General features: G+C 52.2%; 1 protein-coding gene across 1 annotated transcript in view; it reads right to left on the reverse strand.

Moving 5' to 3' along the window:
* Positions 1-15,340, reverse strand: part of MYOM2 (myomesin 2) — a 70,321-nt gene that overhangs the window by 33,616 nt on the left and 21,365 nt on the right. Inside the window, exons 11-17 of the mRNA XM_045997151.1 lie at positions 13,778-13,977; positions 13,079-13,132; positions 8,578-8,705; positions 5,490-5,673; positions 4,559-4,733; positions 3,200-3,321; positions 1,853-2,040 (exon numbers count right to left, since the gene is read on the reverse strand). Of these exons, the coding sequence (XP_045853107.1) occupies positions 1,853-2,040; positions 3,200-3,321; positions 4,559-4,733; positions 5,490-5,673; positions 8,578-8,705; positions 13,079-13,132; positions 13,778-13,977 (1,051 nt within the window). The remainder of the gene's footprint in view (positions 1-1,852; positions 2,041-3,199; positions 3,322-4,558; positions 4,734-5,489; positions 5,674-8,577; positions 8,706-13,078; positions 13,133-13,777; positions 13,978-15,340) is intronic.

Genomic DNA, 15,340 nt, shown 5'->3' on the forward strand with positions numbered 1-15,340 from the left:
AGGATGGCACAATGACCCCCTCGACAGCCCATCTGAGGCTCATGGAGAGGAAAGCCACGAAGAGTGTGTGGAATAGCAGGGGTGGGAACCTGCCCTTAAGCCCACATCCCTTCTGCAGAATCCCCAGCTGGAGCCCAAAGCCAGATTAGCCTGTCTGCTTGATTCCCTACAACCCATCACTGACCCCCAGCACATGGATGGGCGGCCCTCAGGTTGCGCCTGCAGCCACATAAGGGTCTGTGCCCCAAAAGTACAGGGAAGGCCTTGACCAGAGCCCTTAGCCCTGCCCCACTGCATCCAGGTGACATCACTTCCTGGAAAAACAGAGCCTCGAAAGCAAGTGTTTGAAGTCAAGAATTCCATTCCTTGCAGGACGGAGCTCACATCCCGGCTGTAGCAGCATTCTAAAAACAAGAGGGTGCTTCTCTCGGGAGTCAGGGCCCTCGTCCAGAACAGCTCGGCACAGCGGTGGGGTCTGACCGTGTATAGATATCGGTAGTGTCGCACACGCACCTAAATGTGCTCACACACGCGCACACATGCACACAGACTCCCACACTGTGTGCGTGCACAGGCACAAACGTGCACACACATGCACGCACACGGAATCTCTTACACCTGCACACACAGACACACACACGCATGCACACAGACTCCCACACTGTGTGCACGCACAGGCACAAACGTGCACACACGTGCATGCACACGGAATCTCTTACACCTGCACACACATGCACACACACGGAATCTCTTACACCTACACACACAGACACACACACGCATGCACACAGACTCCCACACTGTGTGCGTGCACAGGCACAAACGTGCACACACGTGCATGCACACGGAATCTCTTACACCTGCACACACATGCACACACACGGAATCTCTTACACTTACACACACAGACACACACACGCATGCACACAGACGCCCACACTGTGTGCGTGCACAGGCACAAACGTGCACACACGTGCACGCACACGGAATCTCTTACACCTGCACACACAGGCACACACACGCATGCACACAGACTCCCACACTGTGTGCGTGCACAGGCACAAACGTGCACACACGTGCACGCACACGGAATCTCTTACACCTGCACACACAGGCACACACACGCATGCACACAGACTCCCACACTGTGTGCGTGCACAGGCACAAACGTGCACACACGTGCACACACACGGAATCTCTTAAACCTGCACACACAGGCACACACACGCATGCACACAGACTCCCACAGTGCATGCGTGCACAGGCACACACGTGCACACACACACACGCCTGCGACCTAAACCACACAAAGGAGCAATGAAAGGCTCAGGGAGGCAGAAAGAAAGCCTGTGGCTGGGAGGGTTTGTCCCTGGATTTGATCCCAGATATTCCTTACTCTAAATCGATGTTCCTTCTCCTCTCTCTGCCCAGACAGAACGTGTGTTTGGGCAAGTGACTCGCTCAGAGGCTGCACACACAAGCCTCTCTGAGCAGAACCGTGAGGAACAAGCCATGGGCAAGGGTGTTCGGACGGAACACCAGCTGAGCACGGATGCACCAGCCCTGTACAGCCACGCGGTGACGGGCTGGGGGCCTAGGGCTGCTCCCAGCAGGGACACGACCCCCCACACCACCTGCTTCCTTGCCTCTCCACCTCTCTTGCATCTCAGAAGAAAACTCTTCCTCGGGTCCAGTTCTAGAGCTTCTCCTGCGAGGCTGTGAAGTTTTCTGAACCCGCCTGTGTGTCTGTGTCACATTATCTAATGCCCTTGAACTCTGAGTCACTGATTGAAGGACTCTGCCCAGAATGGGAAACCACCCAGCAAAAACCAGTGGGCCCGTAAGAACCAACCGTTAAGATCCTCTCTGTGATGGGCGAAGAGTTGACCTCGTGCCAGTTCTCATGGTGAGCCTCACGCTTGTCTATGTAATAGCCAAGGATGGGTGCGCCCCCGCTGAATTTGGGCACCTTCCAGCCAAGGGTCATGGAGTGGCCATCGCAGTTCAGAAGCGTGACCCCGTAAGGATGTGAAGGGACAGCTGCAAGGACACACAGCAAGAAGGTCACCCCAGCCCCCGCCCAGGACACCCATCCTCCCTGGGGCCGCTCCTGCTCTGTGGAGGGGCCCCCAAACCTCAACCATCCCTGCATGTTTTCATCTCTTCCTTTAAAGACAATAACACTCGGTCCTCTCTGTTCACTGCTATTCCTAAATACCTCCCCTAGGAAATCATACACACACACACACACACACACACACACCCCTTCCATATTTCAATAACACAGGAGACATCCATTATTCAAATCTGGCCTGGGTGGCTGAAACAAGAGATTTTCTCCCTCCTCTAGGGAAAACCTCCAGAAGGAGCTTTCTTGTGATATCCATGAAGAATTAGAGCCATGCCCCATGACCAGAGACGCTGCACGTTACTGCCCAGCTGGTCTTAATTTCCCACATCAGATCAGTTCAAGTGAGTATGAATTCACATGAGTTCATTTGGAAGTGGACCATCTTCTCCAAGGGCCTGAGGGAGGGCGTGTCTCTGTTCCCCGAGCCCTGGCCCCAGCTCCAGGTGACCTGCGTCTGGTCATTCTCTGTTACCCAAGAAACAGGTGACTGGGGAAACACCTGTTCCCATCACAGAATAAAACTGTAGAAGACTGCTTTGTAGTAAGTAGGAATGGTAATGTTTGGAAGTCCCTCCTGGGTAAAACAGACAGATCAGAATAATGACCTTCAAACAAAAGAAGAATGCTTTTGTGCTATACTGACCACCTAAGTAGTATCAGGTTGGGCACGGCTTGGATATTCCCTAACATTACTTTATGTGTTGTTAGGAGAGAAAGTTGAACTTCTGAAAATGTGATAATAATTTAACCAGAGACAAAAATAAAAAGCCCCTTGAGCTAAGACCAGCTGGAAAGGCCACTGATGTTTTTCCAGGTTAGCAGCAACTTTGAAAGAGATGTTCGTCCCAACAGCACTCATGTCAAGGTGGGCACACACATTCAGGGACATGTGACCTGCTGTGAAGCCATGTGTCCCCAGTGTGTGCCCTGCTGGCATGTCACCGCTCCTCCCTCAGCCCTGTGTTTCCAAGACATGCGGCCGGCGGACGAGAGCCCTCCCAGGACAGCATGGTATCACCACCGTGAGCATTTATTCCCGCAGAGCTCATGAAGACCCCGGTCACTCACTGAGGGGGGCCTGGACCTTGATGACATCGGACTCCTGCGAGTTCTCACTTGTGCCGACAGCGTTGACGGCCTTCACCCGGAACACGTACTGCTCGCCGGTCATCAGGCCGTGCACCACAAACCTGAGCAAAACACCAGTCAGGGGCATGACCACGCACCTCAGCCTTTCCCTTTCTCCTCCAGCAGAGTAAAAATCGTGGGAATACTCCAAATTTTTTTCACTGGGACTAGAAGGAACTAGAGTAGTTTGAGTTCTTTATATATGTATGCTATATATCCACTTTCCATTTCAATTCTAGTTAATGGATGCAAATCAACACACAGGGTCAGCAAGGGAGGCCATGATGCCTGGTTACACCAGCGGCAGGAGCGGCACGGGTCTGAGGGCGCAGAAAGCAACACCCACGGATCCCCTCTATGGGTCACTGTCTCTGTGAGACCGCTGCCCCAGCTGCAGAATGGGACCACGGTCGCTGCCTCCCAGCATCACTACAAGCGTCAAGAGGGAACCCACGCAGGAGGAGCTTAGCAGAGGCCAGCACCCATCCGCGTGAGAAAGTCTGCTCCCCTCTTAGAGCCTGCAGACCTTTAGTGACCATTTACAAAACTCCATCTTGAGAATGCTGTTTTTAGGGTTTCGTCCTGAGATCTCTTTCTGAATCTGCTGCCCATGCATTTGAAACATCTAACCATACTGTTCTCAGTGACAACTCTCCCTTCCTAGCCATGGCTTTTCCCAAGTTTTGTTTGTTTGTTTGACCGGCAATAACCCATCCACAGTGGAGAATCTGACGGCTGCCTCTATGTGCCTGAGAAGCATACCCTGGAGAACACCTACTAAAGTCAGACGTCCTGCACGTTTGGCAGGAGTGGGGGGTAAGCGGATGCCGGAGGCAAGGATGCTCCTCTCCGCCCAGCACGAGCTGACGTCCCCCACCCCCGCCCCGCACAAGAGAGGGGACGGTCCCCTGTTTTGTCTCCATCAGTGGCTGGAGCAGAGGATTGTCATTCATGCAAAGCCATTTTTAAAAGTTCGAAAACTCAATATGGAAAAATAAAACACCTCTTGAGTCCTGGATGCTGCTTTAACTTTCCTGTTGGAAGGTAAGCCTTAGCTGCCAATAACTCCAGAAGGGCCAAGGTTCTAGAGTTCTCTCATCAACATCAAATCATTCCAGCTCCATGTCCTCAACCCGCTCATCGGCTTTCGAGTCCTGGCCCCTCATGAGCGGGAAAGAAAACAGACAGCCGTGGAGGAGCCTCACGGTCGCGTCTGCCGAGGTTCGCGCTACTCTGAGGGCCGCATGGCTCCCGGCTGGCTGTGGGTCCTTCCCATGCAGTGGGTCGGGGGCCCCGCACCTGTTGTAGCCAATGGGCTTGTGGTTGCACGGCTCCCACACGTTGGACCCCGCCACACAGCAGTCCACGTAATAGCCCAGCAGGTCCTCCTCGTGCTTCGGCCTGTCCCACTGCACCACAACCGACGTCTTCGTGTTCCGCGACGCCAGCACCCGGCCCGGGGCAGAAGGGACCGCTGTGCAGAGGAGGTAGAGTGAGGAACCATGAACAGTGTCTCAGTTCCAGAAGCTGTACCCAGCAGCCTCAAGCCCTTTGTCCACAGGGAAGGGCTCCCCGAAATTGGATGAGGATGGACAAGCGGTGGAAGTGGGCAGGGGACTGCCACCCAGGGCAGCCAGGAATTGCTGGACCGTCCTCTGTGTCTTCCCAAGTCCCACCTGACTCACAAGGAAAGGAAGGACAATCACGTGGGCTCCTGTACCTGCCCCCCTGAACCATTAAACAGCACCTTCTCGTGGCACACATGCTTTAGCTAACAGGATAGTAATGACGCCAAGAAAATAAGACACACTTCCATCATCAGCCGGAGTCTGTAAGGGGACTTAAAACCCTGTCATGATCTGACCCTGGGCTTTGTCCACAAGGCAATTCAGAATTTCTGCAATTCCCTATGGCATCTCCAGGGTGGGAAATTCAAGCCACACGGACAAGAAACTCCAGTGTGTTCAAGGTTTTCCAAAAAGTGATCAATGCCTAAAGATATTTCTAGCCCATTTGTTCGTTTCATAAAAATAAGATGGAACTTTGGAGAAATGCTGAGTAGCCATCAGCACAGCAGAGAGTCATCGATCCCCTGTCAACTGAGACTTCAAGGCATTTTGGCTTATTTACAACATTAGCTGTCTTTTTCAACACAACAGAAGGGCATCTGGTGTCCCTTACTGAGGGCCTGTCCCAAGCCGTGGCTGCTTACCAGCACGACCGTACTCACCAATCATATCCTGAGCCTGGATGGGCACGGTGATCTCCGACGGGTCGCTCAGGCCATGTTTATTGGCTGACAAAACCCGGAACACATATTGCTTCCCATCAGCGAGGTCAAACACGGCATACCGAGGGGACCTCACGGCCGTCTGTGCGTTGACCCGCTGCCAGGTCCCACTCCCAACCACGGACTGCAAAGGGACACAGGATTTACATGAGGAAGCTAGAGCTCCCCAAAGGCGTGCTGAAGGCGCGTGCTGCTCTAGCTGGCCAAATTAATCTCCAGGGATGTCTGGGCAGTGAAGCCCATCCCCGGCCGCCAATAACTCTTTTCTGAATTTTATGAAAAAGGAAACCAGTTTGGAAAAGCAGATGAAAAATTACCCAAAGCTGGAGACACTTACAGTAAAAATTTTACGTGACGACAAATAAACTAAAAAAACTTAGGGGACTTAATACACAGGTTGCAGTTTTAGTGAAGTAGAATGAACTATAAGGGATTAAGGATAATTTGGGATATTTATAAAATCCCATCATACTCAGCTGGTCTCATTTCAATTTAAAATTTTCACTATTTTAGGGGCACCTGGGTGGCCCCGTCAGTTAAGCCTCTGACCCTCAATTTCAGCTCAGGTCATGATCGTGGGGACATGGGACCGAGCCCTGTGTCAGGCTCCCTGCTTGGTGTGGAGAAGCTGGAGATCCTCCCTCTCCCTCTGCCCCTCCCCCAGTGCTCCTCCCACTGAAATACATAAATAAATGTTTTGAAATACTGATAAATACATAGAATAAGATGTTCACTATTTTGCAGCTATCGTCGTAGTAACAAGATAACAGTATCCATATCTGTATAACTGGCTGTCTGAGCACGGGACACGTCACGGTTCCTTCCTGTGCCTGAAGACGGAGTCGCTGGGGTTAGCTGGAAAATGTGCCACCAGACGAGGGCAATTACACCACTTAGCTAAATGTCACCCAGGAGACAAACTGTACCTGTGACATACTGAGTCTATAAAAGACTATAGAGAAAAAGACCACAAGTATGTGTATCCCAGGGTGTGAAGGGGAGGGGTGTGGCGGGGCGGGCTCCCCGGGTGACGGACACTGGGGAAGGCACTGAATGAGCGAACCGTGTTATACGCGACGGTGCTCACAGACCTGCGCCTCTGAAACCAATAGCACATTCCATGTTAACTGCCTGGACTTCAATCTTACAAAAATCCTGTGTGTGCAAACAAGTTTCAGTAGCCACGCGAGGAAAAAGTCAATTTTGAGTGCCCGGAAAAAATGTGTAATGACTACTTCAAACAACGGAATTTTCGGTGATTCTCGTTTTATTCCCCAGACGTCTCTGCACCTTTGCTGCAGGGTGAGTTTTCGTCACCTGGTATCTCATCACTGATAATTACTTGAAAAGCCTCCGTCCCATGTTTCGCTTCCCTCTTCCCAGTGGGGACGTAACCCCTGTGTGAGGGGATCCTGAGTAGCACGCGCAGGCGTACGCGGACCCAGGGGATGGCTGCCAGTCTGGGAAGTCACCCCAAACGACCCCGGCTTCTACAAGTCAGGGCCGCCCTTGAAGCTTTCTGCCGTTTCAGCAGAAGCGGAGTCAGGCTCTTGGAGCTGACCCAGGAGGCCCCACGTGCTCTCCGTCGGGGGGACATGCCTCTGGGCCCATCGGGGAAGAGGAGCCTCACGCTGGAGGGTGGCAGACAGGGAGGGAGCGGGGGGACTATCATGGCTTCCTGTCAGGCTTCTAGAAGCCCAAGCGAGGCGCAGGGGGCACAGGGAAGTTAGGAGCTGCTCATGAGAAACGCAGGCCAGAGGACGGGGGCGCAGGTCCGGGGGCTGTCAGGGGCCCAGGCGGGGCACACCTCCAACCTCAGGAGCACGTGCGAGGCACCGGGGACCCGGCCGCAAGCAGAACTCTCCCGGACAATGACCCCCGGGCCTCGACTGGGAGAGAGCAGGCTGGGAGGCATCCGGGCACACAGAACATCCAGCGACCCTGCCTGTGGCCTTGCAGGGAGGCGCTCACAGCGGGGCTGCTGGGCGGACCACCTGCTCAGGGATGCACCAGTGCTTCCAGGGCATCGACGCTGTGGGGCAGGTCCGACCCGCTCACCCCTGGCCTCGCATGAAGTGGAGATGAGGAAAGCACATCCCGGCGCTGCTTCTGGGCCCTGGGAGGAGCTGAGGCACCCAAAGAGCGCCCTGGACAGGCTGTGGATGGACCATCCCCGGAAGCAGACTGTGACACAGAGAGACACGGCCGATCGGCCTGCACCCTGGCACCCCACTCAGCGTGGCTCAGCGCCGGGCTCGCCGCGGCTCTCACGGGGCTCCCTGCCTCCTGGGACCACCAAGCACCGTGGCTCCCCGGAGCCCACGCCGGCCGCTTCCCTTCCTCCAGCCACACACGTGGTCCGTGAGTCCCCACTACGGGCAGCCCGTGGCCGAGCCGAAGGAGCCCCCGGCGGGTCTGCAGGTGAGGACGGGGTCCCGGGCCCTGGAGCAACAGGACGGACTGAAGCAGCAGAGCCCTAGCGTGCAGTGCGGACGTCACTGTGCTCTCGCTGCCTGTGCACGTGTGTGCGTGTGTGCGTGTGTGCCCGCGCGTGTGTGCTTCTTTCCAGGGGTCCGGGACTAGTCCTCAAACCACTGATGCCATGCCCGGCCTCTGGAGCGAATCCCTGTGCAACACCGCCACCACGTGGCCACATGGCTTATTACAGCCAACTGCCCTGCTCCCCAGGTCTCACGCGGTCCTCAAAATCTGCAAGCTAGAACGTGTCGGCAGGAAAGAACTTAGCGAGCCCCATTCTGGAAGGGGCGCCAGAGCCGGGAGATGTGAAGTGACTCACTTGTTCCCACAAAAGCCGCAAAGCCCGGACCCGGACCCTACCCCCGATGCTCACGTGCACGGCCAGGGCTCACCATGCATGTATGTCTCAGCCCGTGCCCTCAGGTCCCCAGTAACAGCGGTCAAGTCTGCGGTGACTGACCTCACGGTTGCTCATCTCTAAAACCCACGGAGCAGCACAGTGTGAAACCCCACAGAGAGCTGCGTGTCAGGACACACAACCACAGAATACCTTCTCGATGAAGTACATCAGCGGCTCCTTGCCACGGGGAGCAGGGGGGTCCCAGCTGAGGACGACATATGTTCTGCTGATTTCTGAGGCGTGCACGTTGGTGGGAGGCCCTGGGATCTGAACGTCGCCTGCAGGAGTGACAAACTCGGTTAGCGTGGGATGAACCCCAGGTCACCCCATTCGCTGGGGCCCATCGTGGGAGCACCGCCCTGTGGGTGCACTACTGGGCAGTAGGGACAGGCACAGCAGAACTGCCCTTTGCTTCATTTCTATTTTGTGATTTATAGCCAATGTTGTTCCCAGCCAAGTAGAATGCACTGGTTAAGATCAACTCATTATTTTTGTTGCTAATATGAACCAGTCCATATAAAAAAAAAAAAAAAGAATCTCATCAAAAATCTTCCAGAGTTTCAGCTGGAAGGGGATGAAGATCCACCCAGAAAAACAGGGCATTTGACCAGGACTGGAGCTCTTGCTGAGCTGGGAATCTGTGCAGAGAAGGTTCGAGCGGTCTGTGTTCTGCATTACAGAGCCTTGTGGAATGAGATTGTCCTTCCTCTAATGGCCTCTCGGGTTACCCTCTTCATGTGCCCTCACGGCATTGCAACCGTGTGTCAGCCGCCAGAGCACACGGCTTTTCCCTCCCTAGGTGGGTCTGTGCCACGTTCCCAAGCACAGTAACCTACACCTATACGTTTGAAATTCTGGAGGGACAGCAATCAGCCCTTTGCAAATAACTAGGAGGGAATGTTCGCAAGCAGAGATGTCTGTTCTACCTGTCTTGTGACGCACATCACGTTTTAATGTGACTTAAGGGGTCAGGGGCGTCGCGTTTGGAGATGAGAGCTTTTCCTACGAGGTGGAGGTTTTCCAGACCCACAGTCCCTGTCATTGCAATACAAAATATTACGAGCTTCCAATTAGATTAGCACATGATTAAAAAGGTTTGAACGTCCCTAGGACATCAAGCCCTTCTCAATATCCAATTGCTCCCTGAGGACTGTGCCACGGGCACAGCATTGAACAAGCCCATGGAGACAGCACAAACAAGCCTGGTTTTATTTCCCAAGAGTCCCGTTACAGAGCATAACCCGCTTCACAGGTCCCACAGGCACGGAAACACAGTGTGGCCTAATCTAGAAGCATTCTGGCAAGTGGGTCAGGTTTCAAACAAGGAGTCAGACTGTCTCCAGGGAGATGCCAGGGAGGGCGGTATGGGCCGGGGCCTCCGGACACCCAACAGGCCTACACTGGACCCAAGTGCTGTGTCCACACCTACAGAGATGCAAGAGAGAAGAGGCAGGACATTGTCCTAAGACGATGCATGGTGAGTCCCCAGGGCTGAATCCGATTTCCTTCTGAAGTGCTGGAGGGCGTGAGAAGTGGACCCAGGGACCCGAGGGAAGCTAGGCGGGTGGTGAGGGCAGTGAGAACAGGCACCTGAGCGCAGAGCCGCCTTCCAGATCTGAGCAACTTGCTGTTTCCAGACCCAGCCCGGATTCCAGGCCCAGAGCAAGAGAATAAGAAGCCTTTAATTTGCTGCTGGGGAAGGAGGAAGAGTTAGCTTTTGTCAGCAGGGAACCCCGGTTGGGCTCAGGGACTTGAGTCCTGGAGCCTGTTGGGATTGCCCTGGGCCAAGCAGCAGCAGGAGGCCTGAAGACGCACCGATGACCCCAACCACGGACAGAAGAGGCGAGGGCTCGGAGGGCCCCAGGGGGCAAGGAGAGGCCAGGGACATGAGCTGATCTCGCTACCAAGCCCCCAACAGCTGAGAGGGGAACGCGGACAGACAAGCAAATGAAAGCAAATGGAGGGTGCCCTGCGGGGGGACAGTCAGGTGAGCATCCAATTGTTGGTTTTGGCTCAGGTTGTAATCTCAGGGTCATGAGATTGAGCCCCAGGTTGGGCTCCGTTCTCGGTCTGGCGTCTGCTCGAGATTCTCTCCTTCCTCTGCCCCTCCCCTCACACATATAAATAAATCTTTGAAGGAAAGAAGGAAAGAGGAAGGGGGATAAGAAGAAGAAGGAAGGAAAGGAGAGATGGAAAGAGGGAGGGAAGAAGGAAGGAAGGAAGGAGCAAAGGAAGGAAGGAAGGAAGGAAAAAAGAAAACCACCATGAGAGGCAACTCCAAATGTGTCACCTGGGAGATATTCCCCATGGACCAGGTGCCTCTGAGTGACAGGTGCTGCCCGAGACTCTGCTTCGGGAGTCTCTGGACCTCTCTGGGCCCCTCTCTCATGAGCCACATCCATATGGGGTGAAGACTGAGCTCAGAAAGCTGCAAGCTTTTCCTGGGATCCCTGGGCTGTGCAGTGGCAGGACAGGGGCCCAGGACTCCATCCCCCAATTGCAAATCCTGCCTTTTGTTCTACCCACCCAGAGACACAACAACAGGCTGCCGGGAGATTTTTCTCTGAGTCACAGGAACACAAACTGTCTTGGGAATTTTCAGACTCCCCAGGATGACAGAGCTCAGGAGAAAGCGCACGGGCCATGAGCGCTGCACCGTCTGGAGTGCACTATTCCTTCTACACGGCTGCCACTGCCAGCCCCCCAGCCCCGGACACCCGGACGTGGAACTAGCAGAGGGAAACTGGGCTGGCCGAGCGCTGCAGAAGCCTGCTCTGGCCAGCCTCACAGCAGAGTGTGCATTTCTCAAGGGACCGACGCAAGAACGGCTGCGAGAGTTGGATGATATTCAGAGAAGAGGCTGATGGTAATTAAAACCTTTGAGGAGGACATAAAGGTTAAACTGATTGGAAAAAAATGAGCAAAAAATAAATAAATAAAATAGCAGAGGAGTGATTTTTTTTTTCTAGCCAACAAAGGAGTGTTCCCTTAACATGAACAGCATTTATCAGTCCTTTTTATCAGTGAATGCAGCACAAAAAGAAGCAGACGGGCCTCCAGGAAGAAAAAAGCGAGTCATGGGAAGAAATTCCTAACAGCATGTGCTTGAACACAGAAATGGGTTGCTTGAAAGTATCAGGAAATTCCTTTTCTCTAAGGACTTTTTTTTTTTTTTAACTAGAGAAAGCATTTGTTGTTTAAAGTGAGAAAAGTAAACTCATGAACTTCACAGACCCTCAAGCAGGTCACAGAGCTTACCCTTGTTCCCAGGTCTGCACCAGATGGCAGGGACCACCCCTTTGCAGTGTGAAAAGCCTTGCCCCAGAGAGTGGGAGCCCCAGGAGGCTCAGTGTCCCAGTCAGACAGCCTTCCAGCTGAGGGTCCTTGCCTCTGCCACGAATGACCAGCTATAGGCTGGTCCCAAGAATGTCACCCACAAATGAACAGGATTCATTTGCTGGAGGTGACAAAGAGAACTTCTCTTCCTGCTCTCATGTCAAAAATGCACGTTTATGCGGGCGGGTCTGCTATGGGAACATGGCTTCCTCTGCAAGTAGGGGCCAGATTTTACATGTTCAAGTAGCTACGCCTCAATCCTTTATTTGGAAGTCATAGGAAGTCAACCTTTCCTGGATTATTTTTCTTCTGTGGCTCATTTTCTGGGCACCTTCCTCAATTTCTGAGTATGCCTGGAAGTGGAGGTCTTAACTAAGACTTTGAATGTCACCATGGGGTGTCCCTCTGGGAATCATGTGTTCTTCTGGAGATACTAGAGAAAAGCTATTGTAGGTGCAGAAGATCCAATGTCTGGAGACCGTCTGGGGGCAAACACGAAAATCAACCAATGAACTCCCAGGTCTGTAGCTCTTTGGGGAGAGAGCATTGGGACCGCAGCAGGGTTTTTTTGTTTATAAATATATATATTTTAGGATTGCAGCAGTTTTTGAAAGAGAGCTTCAAAGTGCATCTCCTGGGGCACCAGCTCCAAAGTCACGTTTCTTCATTCGTAACTTGTTTGTTGTCCTCTACAAACTCTCCTTTTAAGTCTGTTCAAAATCTCTGGATTTCTGGTTGATAATGCCAGGTTCCCCTCCTTCATAAATCGATCCTCCTAGCTCTCTCAGAAAGGGATATCAAAGAGAAGTGTTCAGAAAATCCAATATAAATGAGGGAATACTCATTTATATTATATATCATATATGTGTGTGTATATATCTATATATATCAGGGATACTGACAGGAAGAACACCGTCCATTTCAACTAAAATACTAAAGATGAAAGTTTTATTTAAAAAGAAAAACTGAAATAGTCCTCTAGTCATGGAGGCTGAGAGAAAGGGCTCAGCCTCAGCCAGTGACAGACTCAGGTTCAGTTTGATCTTCTCTGCGCAGTCCCAAGAGGACCCAGGACCGACCTGGAAGCCATGAAACTGCCCAGGAGGACCCTGGATCCCACCCTCGCCCTCCACCCACCTCATTCCCGTCTTCTAACTTCTACAGGCCGCACACTTGTAGACTTGACCTACCGGTGCAGGGCTGACGCGTGGGCTCTACCCAGCCCCTGGTTGCTGGTGCTGGCTCGGGCCTCTGGCCACCATCCTGACTCCCTAGGGCACGGGCAGCGGGGCCGCGGTGCTCAAGGGCCACTCACCTTCGAGGTCATCCTGGTAGATGACGATTTCTTTATCCCTCTCCAAATGGACCGCTGCAGAGAGAAAAGTAGATGCTGAATTTGGCATCCAAAAGTTTCATCAAGAAAGCCCCAGTTTCCCTAACTCAGAACAAGATCCAAATCCGCCCTGCGTTATGATCACAACACACTCACAACTTGAGGGAATCAGACGCTGCTTTGGGGCAGTCTTCATACTCAGTGCTTCTCAGACCTTTGTACTGGGTTCAAAAGACCACGCGGGCAAGGGACATGCAGGGGCTCACTTCACACCTTATTTAAAGGGTCCAAGCCCTTTCAGGCATCTGTGTCACATGAAATTGCCATCCAAAAATAAAGTGGCTTGGCTTCAAAGCCTTCCGAGTCTTATGAAATGTGTTGAAATTACATCATTGATGGACCAAGAAAATTCTGATTCTGAAAAAGTCTGACTGGATCTCAGTGAAGAGCTTGGGGAAAGCGCTGTGGTTGGTGTCCGAGAATATGCCGGCCTGGCCACACCCTCTCTTAGAGACACGGGCGGACACACGGACACTGTAAAATGTCACCGCGCCGTGCTCAGTCCTCAAAGACATTCTTAAAACTCGTCCACAGCAGAGCGTAGACGAGAAAGAACGAATCCCATAAAAATGGCCCCAACATTCCGAGACACCTCTGGGGTTTAAAATCTGCACAACCTACCTTGTAACCTCTTGAGGTCAACAGGGTCAAGGGCAGCCACAGCCTCGGACACTCGGGAAGGCCTGCTGATGCCTGCGCTGTTGACCGCCCTCACGCGGAAAATGTACGACCTGCCTTCAAAGAGTCCGGTCACGGGGTATTTGCAGATTTTCACAGGGGCGTCATTGCACTGAACCCAGCTGTCAGTTCCCACTTCGCATCTTGAAATAAAAATGAGGAGAGAACCACAAACACATCGGTCGAATAAATGCACACGGGTCTGTGTGTACATCACACACGTCTTCCATGTATATAAACAGCTCTCACCAGAAATCACGTGACGTTGTAGAAGTCAAAGCCCTAGATTTACATAAAGATTTACAGCCACTTATGAGCCATTTAGGATATATAAAGTATATCTATTTACTTATTTAGAAGCTTTATAATTTATAGCCTGAAGACCCATTCCAGCCTTCAACCACATTTAGGCAAAAATCTCCAAAAGTCACGTGAGATGTATCCTTGACAGTCCTTTTTCCAACTTACACGGCAAAATCAGCGGTGCCCTACGCTCCCCCTGCATGCCCGATGCCAGTGCACGGAACGAAACGGCCCTCATCGCCGGTCCCCTACCCGTGCCCCGCTGTATGAGAGCCTGGGGAGTGAAATCTGTCCAGAATGCAGACTCAATCTGTCCCAATGCTGATGAGATGTGTCCTTCCAGCACCTCACATGTGGAATTTGGAAGTCTTTTGAAAACATTAAGTCCTGACCAGACACATGGAAATGCAGAGAGTAGCTTGCATTTTTCACAGGCTGAGAAATTTCAGCACCAAAACCCCACATCAAATCCCCAGGAGAACACAGCAAGGTCAGGAAAGTCATCTTTTGGAGCTATTCCAAGCCAGGGCTGTACATTTGCTTTAGAGAGAACCAAATCTCTTTCTCCTAACGACCCAGAATCTTCACGCAAGTTCTGTGACCCACGCGTGCTAACCTGTTACAGCCAGAACACGGTCCAAACTAAATCTGGAAGGGGAGCCCCTCAGCCAACCCCCAAGCTGGCCACTGCGGGGTCCTCCGACTGGAAGGTTCTGTTGGGTTCGTCCTTGTTAATGACGGAGGGAGACGCGTGGATCCCTACCTAAGAAGGACCATGAAATTGTTTTTGCCAAATGGCTGAAAAAATGTTCAAATGTCACAGGAAAACAGCAAATTGCTCTATTTTGTTTTTCTTGGTTTTAATTCAAGGTAAACCCTACCCAATGCTCTCCACAAATCTGACCTTAGCATTTCCAAATACTATCCCAACGGGGAATGTTTTACCCAAACAAGTAGCTCTGTTGGTGCGGAAAAGGGAATTTAACCAACCAAAAAGCAATCAGACTTGAATGGTTTTTCTGAAATAAACATCTTATTTTACTGTGTGTTATACATATAACATCTTAAATTCCTCCCCAGAACAATTGTGTTACTTCTGAATTCATTGTTTTTTACTGTAATTTCTCTCGGTGATTGAAGTGTGTAATTGGGGCATAAATTGCATGTCCCATAAATTCACCAGCTCTGCTCGGTTTCCCTCCC

This window comes from Meles meles, chromosome 2 (assembly GCF_922984935.1).
Source record: "Meles meles chromosome 2, mMelMel3.1 paternal haplotype, whole genome shotgun sequence".
Taxonomy (NCBI): domain Eukaryota; kingdom Metazoa; phylum Chordata; class Mammalia; order Carnivora; family Mustelidae; genus Meles; species Meles meles.